The following is a 19,829-nucleotide window of genomic DNA, read 5'->3' as shown; positions in this document are numbered from 1 at the left end:
TTTTCATTAAAGCTCTGCTCTTCTGCTGGCCGGGCAGACCCTCCGATCGATAAGCATCTCCATTGCTTTTAACACCAATTACCTTTTCCAAATGGGCAAGCTTATGTTCTGGCATGAACCTGTTAGGAAAAAGAAGGAAAAAAAAAAAAAAAAAGTCTATATTGTGTTTATGCTGGATTTCAGTTTCACCTGGTAATCGTCAATTAGTTAATAGCAAATGAAAGGACGAAACATGGTTGATATTTTTACAACCAGCCAAGCAAACAACTCCACTAGCATTCAGTAAACGATACGCTTTATTTGAGTGAATACGGTACCTGTGAAATACAGTAACAGGCTCACGGGCCGAGCAGCCACAGGTCTCCACGGAACCACATCACACACGCATCAACAGGGAGAACAAAACGATTTGCCCGCTAAAATAAAATAATGCAAACACCTCTGGGAAGTAAAAAGGCCATTCTGCCAGAAAAATCTTGGCATTTTTGCCAGGACCACAGCTAAGATTGGTAGCAAATGCCAGACGCCAGGTGTTCAACCTACCGTGAGTCTAGTCTATGTCTAGACTTGAGCCCAGCACGTGGCTTCATCGCCGGTCAATGAAAGCCAACGCAGAAAGACTTTGTGGCCTAATAACATGGCAACATGGGCCAAATAATAACAGGGGCCAAACCCGTACCATGACATGGAACTGGGTCATCTTATCCAGCTCTCTCTGCCTGATTTCTACAATGACCCACTGAAAAAATTCATCACAAATCAGAAAAAAACTCCACGCCTAGGCGAAAAGGATAGAGTTGTACATCCATTCCTAGGATAAAAGCAACCACTCCGATGTTTTTTCACAGGTCAAGTAATGAACAGTAAGATGGGGAAACTGAGGCAGAGCTGCTCCTGACCTTCCTGAGGTACCACAGACAATATCAGACACCCCTGGCTCTTCCATCTGATGTCCATGCTGCAGAAACCCCTTCCCAACAGCAGGACACATTTGTACGGTTATATTGAGGCCACTGAACTCACTGTTGTAATATATGAAACATAGTATTTTATGCAGATCTAGTTTTACCATTTGATTTAAAGTGGTAATGAATTACGGTCCTTGCCCAGGAAACACTCCAGTCAAGCTCCTTCATTCAAACACGACTCTTCTAAATTAACACGGAGAGGACAACATGCACAGCCACCATGGGATCCTTACTCCAAACGTCTGCCTGTACCTCAAGTTAATTTACCCAAATATTATTTACTTACAGGCCTTTCAGCGTGATTATGGTTCTCCCGGCTAAGTAGAGACATTTAAATTTTCTGTTTCCTTTTAATTTCCAAATGTTTACACACTACAGCCTGTTTATGGAACTGTTTACTAAAGCCAACGCTTGCTCCACTTTATCAACCTCCTCCACAGTTCTTCCGAGTTTTGCTCCATCACAGCTCGCTTCTGGGCTGGGAACAAACCACTCCCTTCCCTCTTTGTCAAAACAAATATTCCTAACCACCAGAATCATCCACTTCACCCTGCAGTGGAGCACCTTTAAACACAAACAGACCCTTTTCCTCCAAAACCACTACAAGATACAAACACACGCACGACGTGAGCTTTACTGCGCTTGTACTCTTGACTTTGACGATTTTCCATCAACCCCCTAAATCTCCTTTCTTAAGTCAGTCACGGCGCAACTACTCCACGTAACGTATATCCTTTGATTTGTCCCGCTGTCCCTTGGCATATTATTTTCATGTTTATCTATGCTAAGCCACTGACCAAATCACCTGAGATCTACCTTTTTTTCCACTGCTCGTCATCGCTTGTTGGAGCTGCTCCGTAGATACAACCAGAAAAAGTTCAACCACACTCAACAGCTTCACCCGAATCCATTACCTACGGAGGGTACCCAAATGAGCCTGAGTTAAACCATTCCCATCCCAGCGACTTGGCCACCCTCAAATTTTCAGAGCATGAAAGTATAAATTCGATGTGGCTGAATTCCATACATACATGCTCTTAACACTTATGTCGGCGTTTTGACAGTCTAAGCTGAATTATAGACTTAAAACTGGCCGTGGTGGCTCCTCTGAAGTATGGACACATCACCGTGAGGATATACTTTTATATTTTTGCGCGTGGGAAAAGCTGAAGGAGAAACAGGTTAAGGGATCTGCCCCAAACCACCGAGTCTATGACTGAATTGAGAGGACTGATTTACCAAACCAAATTTAACTAACAGATTTTGAAGAATCACTGCTGTTAAGAAGAACTGCTTGACGTGTGAGAGGTCGGAGTACCTACGCTGTATCCCCCTGCCTGTCTTTAATCTCCCGGCCAACCAGCCACTCAATGCACCATTTCTATTTCTGAAGACGTTTTCTTCTTAGTTTTCAGCCCTTATAAATCTGATCCGTCGTTGCAGAATTTCTAATAATATTAGATAAACCTTCACCGGTCTCTCTCTGGAATAGACTATTTAATATCCTTTATTTAAGACATGTGTGTGCAATCAATTCCGTGGTATTTACTTGTATTACACACGCAGTATTTGTCATCTTGACAATTTTTAAAAGTTTTAGAACACCATTTCACTTAACAGTTTAAAAAAAAAAAAAAGATTTATTTGATGGTTAACTTTGGAACAAGTTATCTGCATTAACTTCCATTGTTTTGGCATAAAGTAGTTCTGTATATTTTACTAACAACAGTGGAGACATGATAAAGGATGTAGGCAGAGAGCCATAAACAGCTCTCGCTGCAACCCACAGTGTTCGTGTAAAAGCATTAATTTTTCGGACTTTGATTGGAAGAGGCCTCTGTGCTCAGCCACTTGGCTTCTACTAAATACAACCGTGTATAAAATGTTGTACCTGAATATAACAATTTTAACCGCGGAAAGACCATTGTAAATCATACGTAGTATAAACTTGTCCACATGATTGGAATGATATAATGGATATTGTAGTCCCTAACCACCAGCTAATGTTCTTTATGACACTTAAATAAATGACCTGAAAATAAACTAATAACAACACGAAATCTTCTAAACCTGTTCATGTGCATTTCCCAAATGCACGCCGGAGAAAGACAATGTCTAGTTAGCACATTTTTTGTGTTTACATTTTCTCCAGAACATTTTTGCTCCAGCTATTCTATTTTTTCTTTTCCAAACTCACATTAATTCTTCTTTTCTGCCACCTTCCAGACAGAGTCATCTCTCCATCCAGTACCTGCCCAGACTCCGGTCATTTATAAACATCAAGAGCTTGCAGGATTTCTACATCACCATCCAAAAGTCTATAACCTGGAGAAAAAACAAGAGCTCCAGGGTTTTAGTTGGAGACAGTATCTACTCCCACAAAGATCATCAGAGTTTTTTTAATCCTTGTCTAAATTTCAGAAGATGCAACCTCAGAGAGGCTGGTTATGGAATAGCAGAGCTGGGGCAGGAGAAGACATAGGCTTAGAAGACTAGATATAAGGAAGACATTTTTTACAAAGAGGGTGGTGAGACACTGGCCCAGGTTGCCCGGAGAGGAGGTGGACGCCCCATCCCTGCTAACATCCAAGGCCAGGTTGGACGGGGCTTTGAGCAACCTAACCTTGTTGAAGATGGGTTGGACTAGATGACCTTTAAAGGTCCCTTCCAACGCAAACCACTCCATGATTCTAAAAAAAAGAAGCTAGAGAGCTACGGCAGCAGACAGTCAGCATTCAGTCATTGAGAAGTAAGTTACCAAGAAGGAGGCACCATTTTTCTCAACCTGAGTTTCAACACACACTAGTCACGTAAGAAAAATGCCAGGGCATTCCATTTTTAATACGGGAGAAGGATTTTATTGTTATTATTAATTTGTGGTAGCCAAGCCTGGTACACGTGAAGCTTTCCAGAAAAAAAATCACCACCAAAGCATACAAATATTAACACTTTCAACAGATTCCACAAGGTACTCTCCATTATATACTTAAAAAAACCATGGAAAATGTTTTACTTTTATGCATAACTCATATGTCTAAACACTGAAAGTTCAGAACAAACAGTGAGAGATGCAGATATCTCATTTTAGTATCACGACTTGTTTTCAAAACTTTTCAAAACTATTTTTCTTTTATTTATTCAGGTTTTTGAGGATCTCTGACACATTTAACAGTCAATTTTAAAACTTTATGAAGACTTTAAAAAGAGTAAGCCATGAAAACTTTCCCTTTTTGCACACTGGGTATAGATGTCTAGTTAAAAAGATGGGTTAAAAATTAAGCGAAGTTCATATATGATAAAAATTCCATATCCTGAAAGTCAGAGTTTCAATCTAAATATTTGCCACGTTGAATAACAGATTTTTTCCAAGCTCCCCAATCTATATATTATATATTTTCTTTTCATTTATGCCATGAAACCCCATTCTGAGGAAACCCATGGACTTTTCCTTGAAGCAGACATGCGTTTTGCCCAGCGCTTTCATAACACGTTGCCACGTTACATCGTAGGTGTTTATTCCCAGCGCTTCATTTGCCCTAATGACAAATTACTTCTGGCATTTGGTTTCTTTTCGTGGCACTAAGAGTCACTTTGGGCACCGTTTTATTAAAAACAACAACAACAAAAAGGATGGAAGGGCCACGGTGTCACCGCTCGATGAATAGAAGCCACATTAGAAAGACTAACGAGTGCTGGTTTAGGTTAGATCAAATTATACGGGCAAGTTCTGGGTTGTATACTGGGTTGAACAGTTGCACTCGATGAGCAGGGATCATTTTTAAGACTGGCTATTAGCCAAAAAAAAATCTGAATTCACAAAAACCGGCCCTTCTCTAACTTTATTTACATTTGCAAGCAAAGTTAAAGATAGTTCTAAAAGTGCCATGGATTTTTTTTTTTTTTAATTATATAGCTATTAAAAAGTTTAAAATCTATAAAAGGAAACAGTCACGATGAGATATATTTAGAAGCCTTCCCCAGGCCTTGGAGCTGGAGGACACACGTTCTAGAGCTGCCGCGTTCCCTTCGTCACCGTCACGGCACAACTTACAATTTACCAAACTCACCGTCTGAGAATTTCCTTTGTCTTTCTTTAAACGGGATGACAATTGTCTCTTTGCTAACCGTAACATTTTTAGGAGAATTTATATGACATAAAACGCTACAGAGGTTTGTGGAGAGCTTCTGATATTCTAATACCCGGAATCCACTTGGCTTATAATGGTTGTGATGGAAAGTCATTTTTGTCTTTGCAATAACTGGGAAATTCCACTCTCTGCTTCCTTAAACTTATCCTGTTCCCACGCTGAATTTGTCCCTACAATTACTACAAATACGTGCAAAACTATACACCCTTGCACGCGTATGGCTGGCCAAGCACTGTACAAATACCAAAGCTGCATGGACATCTCTGAGCTTTTTTAAAAGTCTGAATTTTTGTCCACTTGTTCTAAGGACCAAAAAAATAAATTAGTCATGAAAGCAATTCTTTGGAGGCCAAACTGGAACAGACAGCAAACTACTTTAAATTATACTTGCTTTTTATATTTATATAAATTTATACATTTATATTTTTGATATTTAATGCTACAAATCTGTGTGAAATCACCTGCCAGCAGTAAAACTGATGCATTTATATTTACCTACCTCTCAAAAGACTGCAACAAATGACCAAACTGGGAGACTAGTCTCAGCTCAGTGATTTTTTTTCTTTCTTTTTTTTTTCTCTGCAACTACTGTCACATTCTGCTCTACAGCACAAAAAGAGTTGCCGAGTGTGATCAGGTGTCCCAAAGCGGCGCTCCAGTTCAAACCTCAAAGCTCAAAAGAAGATTCCCGATATTTAGGGAATTTGATATTAGGGTTTATTGAAGTTGTCACTTACTTTCGGGGATCTAATTTCACTTTCTGATCTTTAGCAATGGTTGTAATTCTTCATTCAGAAGAGGGAAGAGATTACTTGTCAGCAGTAATCTCTAACACAGATAATGCCATATAAATATTAGGGGCTTATAAGCATGGACAAGGATTAGGAGCAAAGAGAGAGAACAGAAAAAAAACCGAACAGAGCCAAGATTAAGCACCAGGAAGGGCACGGCAAAAGAAAATACAAGGTCTGCGGCTGAGCTTCTCTTCCCACAGTAGAATATTAAGTTTTTCTGGGTAGAACGAGAAGGGTTTACACAGATTGCCCCTGTTTGTGAACTGCAGGATACAGAAGTACGGAAATATTAATTGAGATGGGATTGTTTTCCCCTCTCGTTATCTTCTCTCATCTTCCTTCTTCCCCGACACAGGAGAAATACCAAATAGAGAGTCTCTGAGGTCAGAAGGTCTCTGGTCCGACCTCCTGCTCAAAGCCCGCCCAGTTGGACCAGGTTGCTCACAGCATCGTCCAGCCAAGTTTTAACCAGCATCGAGGCCAAGGATGAAGACGACCTCCTTCTGACAAATAAGCCAAAATATCGCTGTTTTGGCAACAAATTAGCTGAATGCAACGACCCTTGTCACTCCAGCGGTGCGCCTGATGGACAGGCAGGACCCAGAGATGCTCCCGGAGATGAGAGGTTGGATCCAGACCAACCGCAGGCAGCTCCTTGTGACTCAAGCGGTAACTTGGTCCGTGGGAGTGGGGAAGGAAGGCGAGACAGGCAGGAGAGGAGAGGTGTCAACAGAAAAGAGAGGAGAAGAGAAACAGGATAATTCTCAGATTCCTCAAACCGTAACTTCCACCTATTTTTCCAAATAACTTCTGAGCAAAATCCCTCGGTATTTAGTATCCATATTCGATATTGCCAAAAATTCACACTTTGACTTAGCGTTTACTTTTCTTTCTTAACTAGCTTCACTCCGATTCAACAACACTCATAGTAGTTTATTCTTTAAGATGCCACATCTGTACCTCAACACAAGGAGGATGGTCAAACCCATCTCTAACTTTCCTCCCAGTATTACGGTGGAATTTCTAACATTACGATGACCGCTCAAGGTGCGCTGTAAAGCCTACATCCTAGATGTCCGGGATTTTAACCAAAGCATTCCTCAACTCTTATTCCCAAAAATACATGGAAAGGTACTACCTTCCAAAACACAACCCTGCAGTGAAACTACGCAAAACAGAAGCAAAAGCAGGTGAAACTCCTCCAAACCAAATACATCCCAAAAGTCAAAGCTTTCCTGGTTTTGAGTCCTCTGTGCTGCTGCTCTTCTTGGACACCATTTCAGCCAAAAGCCTGTCTAGCCTAATCCACTACTTGTGGGATTATTCCGTTTTGTTACATATTTACTCCCGACAAATGACTTTAACAATATCTTAAGCGCTTTAGGTCAGCAAAAAAAATATCAAATAGTGATTACTCTGCATTTTAATACCAGAAGGGAGACTCTGGACCCACTGAAGTCAAAGGTAAAGCTCTCTTTGACTTCAAGAGAGACGGAGTTTGACCCTAAATATATTATTTCTGAATCCTCATCTTCAATTCCCTGAAATCCTTTAACGCTAGATGTAAGAACCTGTGCAGTTATAATTTCTAAGAGCATCATTCTCAACAATGAAATGGCGATAATTTAAAAACTCCGCAGAAAGATGGTAATGAACTACAATACATATTTTATAACGCAGATGAAAATAACTTATGCGTTATTTTGTGCAAGATACAAAAACAGGAATTAATTGATAGTTGAGCAAAAAAAGTAATTTTCTCTATAATTAAACATCACGACTGCGTAGATCAGCTACACCGACACTGCGAGGTAACAGATACGCTTTCGGAGCACTAAGAGTCACCTTGATAACAACTGCCAGAAATTTAGAAATTGTTGACTTAAGTTCTGCTTCTGCAGAAGTTCAAAAGAATGAATTGCACGACGGGCAAAAAAGTTAGGCTTCTGAGAATTGCAAGGTTTTTAAGGTTCTTTAGGATCGTAAAGGATTGGTCATGTTTATTAGTGCTCACTTAAACAGAAAAAACCAGCTCAGCTCTCGAGTGCTTATTTAGAAAATGCAAATTTCACGTATAGCTCCAAACAATACGGTATCTCTTCTTGCTCAACAGAACTGGAAGTGGGTGTTTGAAAACTGATATCACACCTTAAATCATCTTGTCTTTTATTTCTTTTTTTTTTTTTTTTTAATTAAAACTAATACCAGGATCCTGTAACATATAATTTCCTGTTTTGTGGAAATACTTCTAATCAGGATATATATATAGGATGGGTGTCCCCTTTAAACAGGCTGTTTTGTAACATACGCAATGCAGAAGGGAGTGCTATCATAACACTTCAATAGTTAAGTGACTTTATGAGAAAAATACTTCCAAATGTTTCCTAAAACCTTCCAAACCGCACCAAAGAACATTATCGTAATATTATGTTTCCCTATGGCCTCCAATATTTAAGCTTGCTATGCTCGAAATGATACTTGGATGAAAAATATAAGTTTATGCAACGTATAAATTGTTCCTCGAAGAAAAGTTGCCTTTAAAATTACTCTGTATAGATGTCAGATATTTTACATTTTCAATAGCCTTTCCGTATTAATTGAGCGAATAGGACGCTAGCGCTTTCGGGCTGCACGGGAATAATCTGGGTTTTAAAACCGAGCAGTCACCGTGTGATCTTATTCATAGCAAATACTGAAAACAATAACTGTCCTAACCGATTACATATCAAGTTACCCTTAATAGATATCCATATTTCTTGCGCAGTATACATAATCCATATAAACTGTATGCCATATATCAATAACATATTCCAGCGAATCCACCATCAAAGAGTTCGTTTATAGTAGGTTTTCATTTGACTCGGGGTTGTAATGTTCTGTGCAAGCATAAGCTAACCATTCCAGCGATTTTGCCAGCAAACTGCTTTTTGGCAGATTATTGGCAGTACATATTGGCAACAAACTAGTGCAGCTAAGCCCTTCTTATAACTTACAGGTAAATAATGATTTTAATAAATTTATGTAAAATGTTCCACTTGCTGACATCTGGTTTTGATAGTTCACTCGCCTGCGCAAACGCAAACTTCTGTGTGTTTCTCAGGAAAACACATATTTCACCGTAATTATTTCACACTTTCTCAGGTACCCCAAGAAAGAAATACGCAATGAAGCCTACGCTCACTTGGAAGTTTAACTGGAGAAAGCTTTACCTGAACAAGTTAGAGAAATTAAATCAAAATAGTAATTGTACGCGCACAAAAAATCTAAACCACGTTTTGCCCTCAATACAATACAACACCCACGTAGTAAGAAAAACACGAGGCTATTGTAGAGTTATCTCAGCCCCAAGGCGTTCAGATCCAGAAGGTCCAGTCAACCGCCTCCGGCCCCAAGGCCTGTGGGGTAACGCAGAGACTCTGAGCTCCATTTGAAAATGTGTGCCTACGCTAGATTTTTTTGCACTTTTTTTGCACTGCCACTGAAGTTTAGATGTGTACACATTTGTACGTCAGCTAGGCAGGGCGGTTTAGAGGAAACTCTGAGTATTAGTCCCAACTTTGCCAGTGGGTCAGTGTCTCACTGTCCAAACACCAAAAGTCTCTCTCCATCTCTAAAACTAGAACTGCCGTAACGCTCTGCCCTAAAAGGATCTAGTTTTTGTCAGAAAGCTCTAAAAACATTGCTATTACTAGTAGCAGAGTTATCAAAGGGAAAAAAAAAAACCAAACAACAAACAAACCAACCAAAACCTAAAAACCTTGGCCTTCCTTTTTTTTGTGGTATAAATCATGACGACAGCGATGCTGATTTAAGATCGCTGAGAACCTGCCCTTCAGCATCCAGGCACCAGAAGATTCCTCAGGGAGCATGCACCACCAATTCATGGAAAACACACGTGGCCCTTCACTGAGCTGCCTATGATCATAGAATCGTCTAGGTTGGAAGGGACTTCTAAGCTCATCGACTCCAACCATCAACCGAACACTGCCAAAACCATCACTAAACCATGACCCTCTGCACCATGTCTACACATCTTTTAAATGCCTCCAGGGATGGTGACTCCACCACTTCCCTGGGCAGCCTGTTCCAACGCTTGACAACCATTTCAGTGAAGAAATTTTTCCTAATATCCAATCTAAACCTCCCCTGGCACAACTTGAGGCCGTTTCCTCTTGTCCTATCACCTGTTACTTGCGAGGAGACCAACCCCCATGTCACTACCCGCTCCTTTCAGGGAGCCGTAGAGAGCGAGAAGGTCTCCCTTTTCTCCAGGCTGAACACCCCCAGCTCCCTCAGCCGCTCCTCACAAGACTTGTGCTCCAGACCCCTCACCAGCTGCGTTGCCCTTCTCTGGACATGCTCCAGCACCTTGATGTCTTTCTTGTAGTGAGAGGCCCAAAATTGTACACCGTATTCAAGGCAGGGCCTCACCAGTGCCCAGTAATATGATATTAAAGACTGTAAAACAAGAAGATGGACACGCATTTTTGTTGGAAAAAGGAGAAAACAGCATCAATACAAACAGCGCTGTTACCCTTATACACTATGTGCTGGCAGTTACCAGCTTGGTGACACATCTGCATGAGGACAACAGGAAGGATGGTGCCCATCCTGTAAGGGGACACGGTCATGTGAACAGCCTGAGCTAACACCCTCTCTGTGCCTGGACACGGTCATCTTGAGCGTTACTGCACTAAATATATTATAAATAAAAATAAAAATGAGAAACCTTGGAGAGGCAAAGAGCTTGACCGTGACTGTTGCGCCCAGTGCTTTGCTTCTGCAAGTCTGAATGTTGCTCCTACAGATACACCCCAAATGATCATGGAGAGTAGGACTCTCAATACTTTGACGTTTCTATTGAAATAGGACAAAAAGGTGAGAAGACAATTTTTAAGACAATTTTTAGACAATTAAATTAAAATTTAAGACATTTTAAAGACAAATTAAAAATCAAAATAAAAGGATTTAATAAAACCAAGAAGTTGTTTCTTCAGTTCATCCCTCCTTCTACGTCCAAGCCACCACTTCTCAGGACACCGACCTGCCATGCTCTATCTGGTGACAACTGCTGCCATCTGCGCCCGTGCTCCTCACATCCTTCACCCTGAGTGCTGGGAGCAACACCTTCGGTCTGCTGAACACGTAACCGTAACCAAGGGACGCAATGTACTTTGAAAAGTTTGACACAGCGAACGTCCACGTCTCTTCTGCTTGTGGATACATCTCAAAGTTCTATGAAATAACTGTTTTAAATGGGGCCTGTAATGCGAAGGGAACAATTACTGAGCACCAGATATTATTTGTGCCCAATTCAGCTTAGAATTTGCTTGAGAATTTATTCATTTATGGAGTCAGCAGCCTAAGATTTTGTAAGGCTTGGCAAAATGGTTAAAACTCAGTGAATTCTTGTCGAGATCTACTGGACGTGCTGGTAAAACTCGCTGTTGCTATAGTGGACTCACTTTTAATTTGATCTGTTTCAGGAATTGGGTATCCTTCCAGCACGTTAGAAACCTAAGGGCATATATTTGTATTGTTTAAAGGCAGGAAATTCTGTGAACTGAAATGAGAACATATCCCTTTTGCTTTATGGACTTTTGTTATTTTCTCTTCCTTTTGGGGTTTTGGAAACAAAACCAGTGAAAGCTGAAAGTTTGAACAATAGCAAATTACTTTCAAGGAAAAAAAAAAAAAGTATAATACTAAGCATACTTTTATAACTTTATTCATACACTTTGTATATATGTAAATTGGACTTACCCAGGCATCAGAAAACACTATTTGCAGCAGGGCCTTAGACTGCAGCAGGATCACACTGGTTTTGTCATAAAAGACTGGGGACTTTGCTGTTTTACTTTATTATTATTCCTTTACTACCTTGTATTAACTTGTACCCCACTGACTTCACGACAGAGCCGATTTGTTTCATGCTAACCGCAGAACCAGGGCAATCCCGTTTTGATTGTAAGGGAAAAAAAATGACGAACTTTTGTAGCGCTCTCACTTCAACTCCTTGTCCGAAGAGTCCCACATCCCTCTTTTAATTGACGCAAGAGGTAGGTGGGAATTCTGGGACCACTATACAGACATACGGAATGAGAAGTGATGAAAGATGACCCGGGCATCATATTCTGCTAAACTTAAGAGTTGGATAGATACTGCCTTTTAGACAACTACAGCAACAGCCTTTCTTACAACGGTTCTGTACTAATTAGCGGAAGGACTGGAGGCAGAGAGGTGGCATTAGCCCGGAGACCTGAGCTCAGCAGGACGCATTCATCCTAGTGCAGCACCACACAGATGTGCCCAACGCCGCTTTCGGTACTCAAACTAGCTCGGTTAGAGCAAAGCACCTTCATTGCACATAATGAATTATACTGTAGTATTTTACTAGAATAGGGTTACAGATCGTAGCCACGGTTATGGCTCCCTCCCTGGAATACTCCTGCCTCATGACAGGCTACAGAAACCCCACTAAGTCTGCAAAGAAACTTGCTGGAGGACAGTTCACGTGCGTGAACCTCAACCGCTGCCATTTCAGCAAGAGCCTGAACACTTACCCAGCACTTACCCAGCGGTGTTCCTTGCATACGGCAGACAACAAGCTGACTGTTCCTAGCTAATAAGCTTAATAGCTAAATATAAATTACAGTGGGACGCAAAGCTTGAGAGAGACATTCGACACCCAAGACACTACTTGGCCACTGGATCTCTCCTAGCTAGTGTTTCTCCTCACTCGCTAATCCCTCTTCCTGGACAGCAGAGATTATGACATTGGTGAACCGCAGGACTTCGGTTTATTGGCTTTCATTTGGCACAGCGCTTCACGCCCATCTCATCTGCTCTTGGAAGTTACGACAACTGAAGCCGGGATCACAATGAGACACCATCCATCATCACGATAAACACAGCTCAGCTGTTTCCATGCAGTCAAAGCCTTTGGCAGAGAAGAATCTTAGGAAGAGATTTGAAAGAGCATGAAGAAGTGGCTTTACTTTAAGTGCTCACAATAATAACTTCCAAAGGCACGTTCCTGACCATCAACCCCAGGGAATAAAGAGCTGAAAGGTACTCATGCTGATCCGTGGATTATCTGTCTTGTAGATCTCTACATAAAAGCAAAGGGGATCCATAACTACCAGCTGTAATACTTCTACACTCTTTGCCGCAGAGGTGGGCAATGATGAGAAAGGTTTGGTTCCCTCACCAGACACCACAGGGTACATCACCTTCCTGATGGAAAAAGCCGGGATCCAAACCGTAGCATCTGTGATAACCACAATTACCCCAACTGTTCTCGAGGTCACGTAACCATGCGTTCTCTTATTCAGAGTAGACTAATCTAACAGCTTTTCCCAAGTGGTCAAAGACCAACTAACATTTTATTTTAAAATGTAGCGGCATACAAATGTTTACGTCATATACTCAACACACATCTGCACAACTGACCACAAGCCACCAGTTTACAGGTCCCGCTTACCTTATTCTCGGTTCTTCTGAAAACGCAGTAAAAGACTCTGAGGGCAAAAATTACAACTAAGTTCATGAACTACACAAAAAATTGGCTGTGACACCATTTATTAAAAGTTATGATAAACTACAAGGTCCAACTAAAAGGAGCAGACGCACCGTTTGCTTAGTTGTAGCTGCAGACAGAATTTTTTGTGCCAAGATCAAAAGAACAAGGTGTTCATATAAATGGCATTTTATTTTGATCCTATTATTCTATATGAGCTCGAGGAGAGATCAAAGAGAAAAGTACCCAGGTTTCGCTATTAACACTTAACATAGCTCCAGTCAGAAAATCCTTTCCAGATTGCTAGCGCAATTTAAAGCCCAGCACATTTTTGTTGTTCTGTTGGGGAATATACCTGAAGGCACGCTTTTGATTCCTCAACCACCTTTTTCCGTTGTGGAAAATTGCTTCTGATATCTATAATTTCAGTTATTTTCATTTTTATGACAATAACCCCCAGCCAGCCACCCCAGCTTTGGGGACTACGTTCTTTTGGGTCGTACCCGCTACCCCAGAGAGACAGCCTGCCCTGAAATACCGACAGCGTATTACTGACTGCACACAACTGCCGGGAAATTCAACACCGGCGGAGTCAAGTACTCAAGTCTGGTTCAACCCCTGCCAATGGCAGTTCCACTGGAAGCAAAACATACCAGCTTCAACCGAGTATGTAAACAAACCTAATGGGCCTTTAAAATACGTAAAGGTTCCTCCTGATAGCTGGCAAGAACAAACGCGCTTTAATATGTTCTGTCGCTTATTATGACATTACCCAGGACTACTACTATTAATTAATGGTTCTATTGCCTCTCTTAGAGCCCAGTGATGTTGCATAAAGGAAAAAGAATAGTATACTGTATTTCTTACAAAGCCAAAGTATGCCAAGAAATTTTAATATTCACGCTTTCTTTGAACGTAAGTGTCTCATTGATGATTCAGTAACTTGGGGCAGTCATTTCAGAATTTCACTTCCAGTGAATTTCTTTGACATACTAATAAACAGGCATAGCTTATCAGACGACCTTTGGAAAAAACAGTAAGCTAACATTCATAAAAAAGAAAGAAAAAAAGAGTGCATACGTCCTTCTTCTCTGCCTCCCCTTCCCCTCCCCATTCGCTATTAAAGCATGCGTGTTACAAAGTCATTCCAAAGTTTACTGTAAATGCCAAAAAGTGGGCACCGATCCCACGCGAGCTGGCTCAGCTATGGTCCATCATCTTGAACATATTCATTTTATCCAACTCGGTTCCAGGAGGGGGCTGTGGGGGTTTTGTTTTGGGGTTGGGTTGCCTTTTTTTTTTTTTTCACTTAACTTTTCTCTAATAACAGTAGATTGTATATCGGCGAGGAGATGGGAAGTCGTGACTCTGGGAACTTGCACAGTCAACGCTAAATACATGTAGGCATGGCCTAGAACGAACGTTACAATTACGGGTTAAACGAGACAAAACGCCTCATGCACAGTCAGAATATGTTCGTATTGCACACAGCAGCCAGCTGGCTATAAATCCAAGAAGTAAGCTGGAAGGCTTTAGAGTTTAAATGGATGAATACAGATATAAATGGAAGAACAGTGGTTTGTTGCCATACGAATGGCTTTTAACTGAAAAGAGTGGATTGCTTTTACGAGGGTTTTCCAAAAGTGTAACCTTGTTGAGACGAAAAAAAGAATAAATATGATTGGGACAGTCTATATTTTCTATTTTGTTTCGAGACAGAGAAATCTGATTCAGCATGTCAGAACAGCTATACCAAGGCTTTACATACAGGTGTTCCCAGTGAACAGGGACACAAGTTCTTTAGTATCACCTCTGCAGTTGATGATCCACAAACAGGATTGCCCTGGTAATTTATTTCAGATTCAAATCACCATGAGCTGAGCTGTGAGAAGCCATGAACCATTTTTCTTGCCGTTATTTCCAGCTCTAAGTAATGCATTCTATAGGCTTCTCTGCTCTCTATGGATCACCGAACCCACGGCCAATGACCCTACCTGTGCACAAAGCCACCTGAGCACCCTGAGGCTGCTAAACCAACACCTTCCTGGCAAGGCACAAAGGCTGAGAGAGGCATTTCTGAGACTTTCCTCCCTTTTTCATAGAACCGTAGAATGTGTTGGGTTGGAAGGGACCTTTAAAGGTCATCTAGTCCAACCCCTTGCAGTAAGCAGGGACATCTTTAACATTTTATTTGATAAGTAGGAGAACTAGCAGAACCTTCTGGAATATAGACCCAAGAAATATCCTAACAGGTTTTCATAAATGGAACCAACCCCAGCATCAGCTAAACTTTAAAGATATCAAGGAACTTCACATGCATGATCTATGTTCATATTAATTTATATAATATATACATGTGTGTGTATATATAATCATAGAAACATAGCATACCAGGTTGGAAGGGACCTCAAAGATCGTCTGGTCCAACCTTTCTTGGCAAAAGAAAGAATAATTTTTACAAAACGTTTTTTGATGTTGAGAAGTGGCTGTAAACTCATGGTTTTGATGTACTCACTGCTGACAGAATCAGATGGAAACTGTAGGAAGACTGATAACGAGTCTGCTCCCCAAAAACCTTTCTCCTATATCTCCAAACTGACCGAATGGGAACTGAGAGGGAAAGAACAAAGATTTGCTGTTCTTTACAGTCACGCAATGAAAGTGTAGGTTAAGTACAGGAAGTATTTGCAGATTTCAGATATTTTGTGGACCTTTGTTGCTTTTCCTTGCATTCAGATCTAATCTCAGCCCCAGCACAGAGCTGGACTTTCATGTTCTGCGGTCCCTCGCTAATAGAAAACCCAACCCACTGGGACACTTAAGCCAAAGTGGGCTCAAGACATAGATTTTAACTTCAGCTTTTTGTAGGCATTTATTCATGCTAATGCATTAAGGAAAAAATGTTTCACCCAGAAGAGAAGGATTAAAATTACACTGCTGAATAAATTCATAAAACTATTTTACCTATATTCATCGTAGAACGTGCCTACAGACTGGAAAGATACAGCTATAACTTTTAGAAGAAGTTTGGACAGACGATTTGATATTCCCCATCAAATATGTCACAATCAGGTGATCTTTAAGCCCCACGGGTATAAAAACACCATGAGTTTCTTTTTTTAAAAATGTCAGATAACAAATACGTATGTATCTCCAATTCACTCATGTTACCATTAATAACGACTACAATATTTTTAGAAGGTCCTTCAAACAGAAGGGTAGTATTTTCACTACAATTTCGAACAAGCAATAAATTGTGTTTGGTTCTTTAGCTTCAATCAAGCATCAATTTTGAATTATTTGTCTGAAGTCAGAATTCTTAAAATAAGCCAGTTTTTTATAGAATCAATTTCTGGAAAAAAAAAAAACCCAACCAAACCCTTCACAATGAGTGTAATCAGCTATTCTAATATAACTGGCTCTGATTTAGAGGTAAGGTACATGATTATATATATAAGGAGCGCTGAATGATTAATTCAAGAGGCTTCCACCAGTACTCACGCGAACAAGCATAAACACCTCAACGTTGTTTTAATTTCTTTATGCTGCTCTATCATCCTCCGTTCTCAGAAACTTTTTGGTACTAACAGCAGTATTTCATCTTGCACGTCTTTTCCTATTATCTCTATTACCCTGACCCTTTTCCCCCCTTCCTCTCCAAATCAAATGTTTCTTTAATTCAGGAAGGCATTGCATCCTAGTTACAGTACACATCGATATTTTATTGTGCTCTTCCTGGGCATCGGTCATGTGAAACGTTGAGCACTTCCTTATCACACGGGCAAAAAAGGGCTTTGAGCATGCTCAGCCTGATGCAGGAGAAGGGCTCATGGCATGACGGGCAACTCGAATAGCAAATTTGTCAATCAGCGATATTTAGCATTGAAAATAATTCTGCATATGAATAGGAAAATATCGGGCTGTCAGACATCCAGAAGCATTACATGCCAAAACAACGTTAGGGAAATTTCCAGCTCTCACAAGAGTGCTCAGCTCATTCTTGATGGATCATCTGCGCTTTTGGGTGCTTTCTGGAAGCACGTTCCTCTTTTTCCTTTATTGTCCTTTGTGAAGAAAACAGGAGATGAAACACTCACCAGAAAGTAGCAACACCATTAACCTCCAAGTAGCTTGGATTTTGGTAAACAGTGAGATCACTGTAAATCTTAGCTTCCGTACGTGAATTAGAGGAGAATAATGGGACTGAGCAAAAAATCATGGACTATGTTCATCAATATGTGCCTTTTATGTAAACTACATTGTTAATTGAAAACCAGCTTTCAGAGTCTCTTAAGAGGCAATCACCTTAAGATTAATCAAAGTGCTGTTTTGTTGTTGTGTTTTTAATGGGGGATGTGCTCCTTTGGAGGTTCAGGGAATTGCTCGGAGCAGAGACTGCTGCAGCCGAAGGCTTCGGGGTTCGTGTCTCAGAGCCCGTCTCTCCCGCGGCAGGACAGTGCTGGCACCGATGGCTCTGCTCACCCCGTCACCCCTTAGTGCGTGACACGCGGTTCCCTGGCTGATGTCACTGAAGAACGGCAGGAGCAGGTAGATGTGCACCAGCAGCAAACGCACCCGGCTAAAGGCAGGAAGATACTGGGACAACGGGTGCTGTTGAGGTTTGAGATGAGGGCAGGTGACAGCCTAGGACCTATCATAGAATCATAAAATTGTTTAGGTTGGAAGGAACCTTAAAGATCACCCAGTTCCAACCCCCCTGCCCTGGGCAGGGACACCTATGGATGAAGAACAGACCTGGTATTAACAGGACCTACACTCAAGCAGGACGGTGTGGTTGACACCGCTGCACAGGGTCGTACAGGGCAGTAGGAACCACGATGGCTGGGGTTGGCTCACAAACCCCAAAAGAACAGAATTTCAGTTCCCTTTTTGCAGCTGATCATCACCACGTCCCTAGTTTTCAACCCTTTCTTTTCTCTGCACTGTCTCATTCACTTATGGCTTTCCCCGTTTATTATTTCTACTAAAGCTACCTCCATGAGGTACCCGGAGCAAAGTCTTCGCGACAAATTTTGGGGTTTTTTTTTTCTATATGCCTCTCCTTAAAATAGTCTTTAACTTACTTGTTCAGTACCTAGCAATGACTCATTAAAAAAATAAATCTCGTAATAACAACACAGTGACAGATATCGAAGGTGAAAATTGGCAATTCTTTAGCACTCAAACAGCCTGAGAACATCTTCAAACAGCATATAGAGAAAAGGTCCGTATTTGTCTATGGATGTATTTCTTTAACATTTTTTGACCAATTTATTTCAGCAAGAACGAGCAACTTAAATTTTTCAGTGTCTTCAAGGACATTATTTCATGAATTTGTATAAAAGGCAGAAAAGTATATATAAATGTTTAAAAAGCAGCCAGGAATATGTGCAAGAGTTTTCGGGGAAATAGTGCAATTAGATTTAAAATACCAAACACTCAAATTAGATCTGTCATTCGGTCTGAGTCGCTTTTGAATTTGCACCTATGAACAATAAAAAAAAAAGAAAAAAGGTTCTGAAGGAGACAGATTATTTCCTTTGCCCTGTTTTACCACAGAGCAGTTATTTTCTCCTTCTACCGGATCCGACAGCCATTCAAACGCGCTGCTTCTGCTGCACACTAAACTAGAAATATGATCCCTACTTGGAAACTCCTCTCCAAAATGTTTTCTTCTGTCAATTCTCAGTAACTTCATTCAATAACAAGCGTGACTATTGAACTTTTAAAGCATCAACGTTCGGTCACCTTCCTGAGTTTACATATTGCAGCTGCGGGGAAGAAAGATGCTGAAAGACTCTGATCTCTTCCCATAGTTTAGATGCTTATCGTAACCTTTTGTGATATTTAATTGGCACTGCTTTCTCCTCCTCCTTTTCCAAATGGATGATTCACAGACTCGGTCTTCCAGGAACCAACCACTTTAGCTATTCTCTGCACTTCCTTCAACTCTTCCTCAACCGCAGCCAGCCCTCTGCTTGACCCCACCTTTAATAAATGTTCAACCAAAGAGCCTCAGCTAAAATGCGTATTAAGTCTTTGGAGAAGAGAATGAGTAAACCAACACCTAAAATCTACAATTATGACAGCAAGCTTGCCAGAGCATCCCGCGGCCGCTTCTTCAAAGGCTAGAGCGAAGAAGAGTCACTGCTGAAGAAAGGGAAACTCAGATTTCTTCACTTTCTTACTGAATAATAATACACGTGCAGTCTGGTACTCCACCCTGAGTTACACACAGGATGTTAATCACAGATTAATGCAAAACCAGAGGGGTGGAGTCTACATCAAGTACTCTTGATTATAATGATCTGTTAATTTCAAGTTACAACTTGCAAAAAACTGTATTGGCAACCCAGCAGTTCACTAAACAAGGAAATAACTCATCAGTCCTGCTCCACCT

The 19,829-nt window shown here is 40.9% G+C and overlaps 1 protein-coding gene across 19 annotated transcripts in view; it reads right to left on the bottom strand.

The window, feature by feature from the left end:
• Positions 1–19,829, bottom strand: part of GTDC1 (glycosyltransferase like domain containing 1) — a 190,206-nt gene that overhangs the window by 38,680 nt on the left and 131,697 nt on the right. For all 19 annotated transcript variants that reach the window (XR_010071917.1, XM_063340787.1, XM_063340782.1 and 16 more), the window contains one exon: positions 1–119. This exon is cut by the window's left edge and continues 241 nt beyond it. Coding sequence is in view for 18 of the 19 variants with exons in the window: in XM_063340787.1 (XP_063196857.1) it covers positions 1–119 (119 nt within the window). In the remaining variant the exon portion in view is untranslated. The remainder of the gene's footprint in view (positions 120–19,829) is intronic.

This window comes from Chroicocephalus ridibundus, chromosome 7 (genome assembly GCF_963924245.1).
Source record: "Chroicocephalus ridibundus chromosome 7, bChrRid1.1, whole genome shotgun sequence".
Taxonomy (NCBI): Eukaryota; Metazoa; Chordata; class Aves; order Charadriiformes; family Laridae; genus Chroicocephalus; species Chroicocephalus ridibundus.
This window is presented reverse-complemented; position numbering and strand designations above follow the sequence as displayed.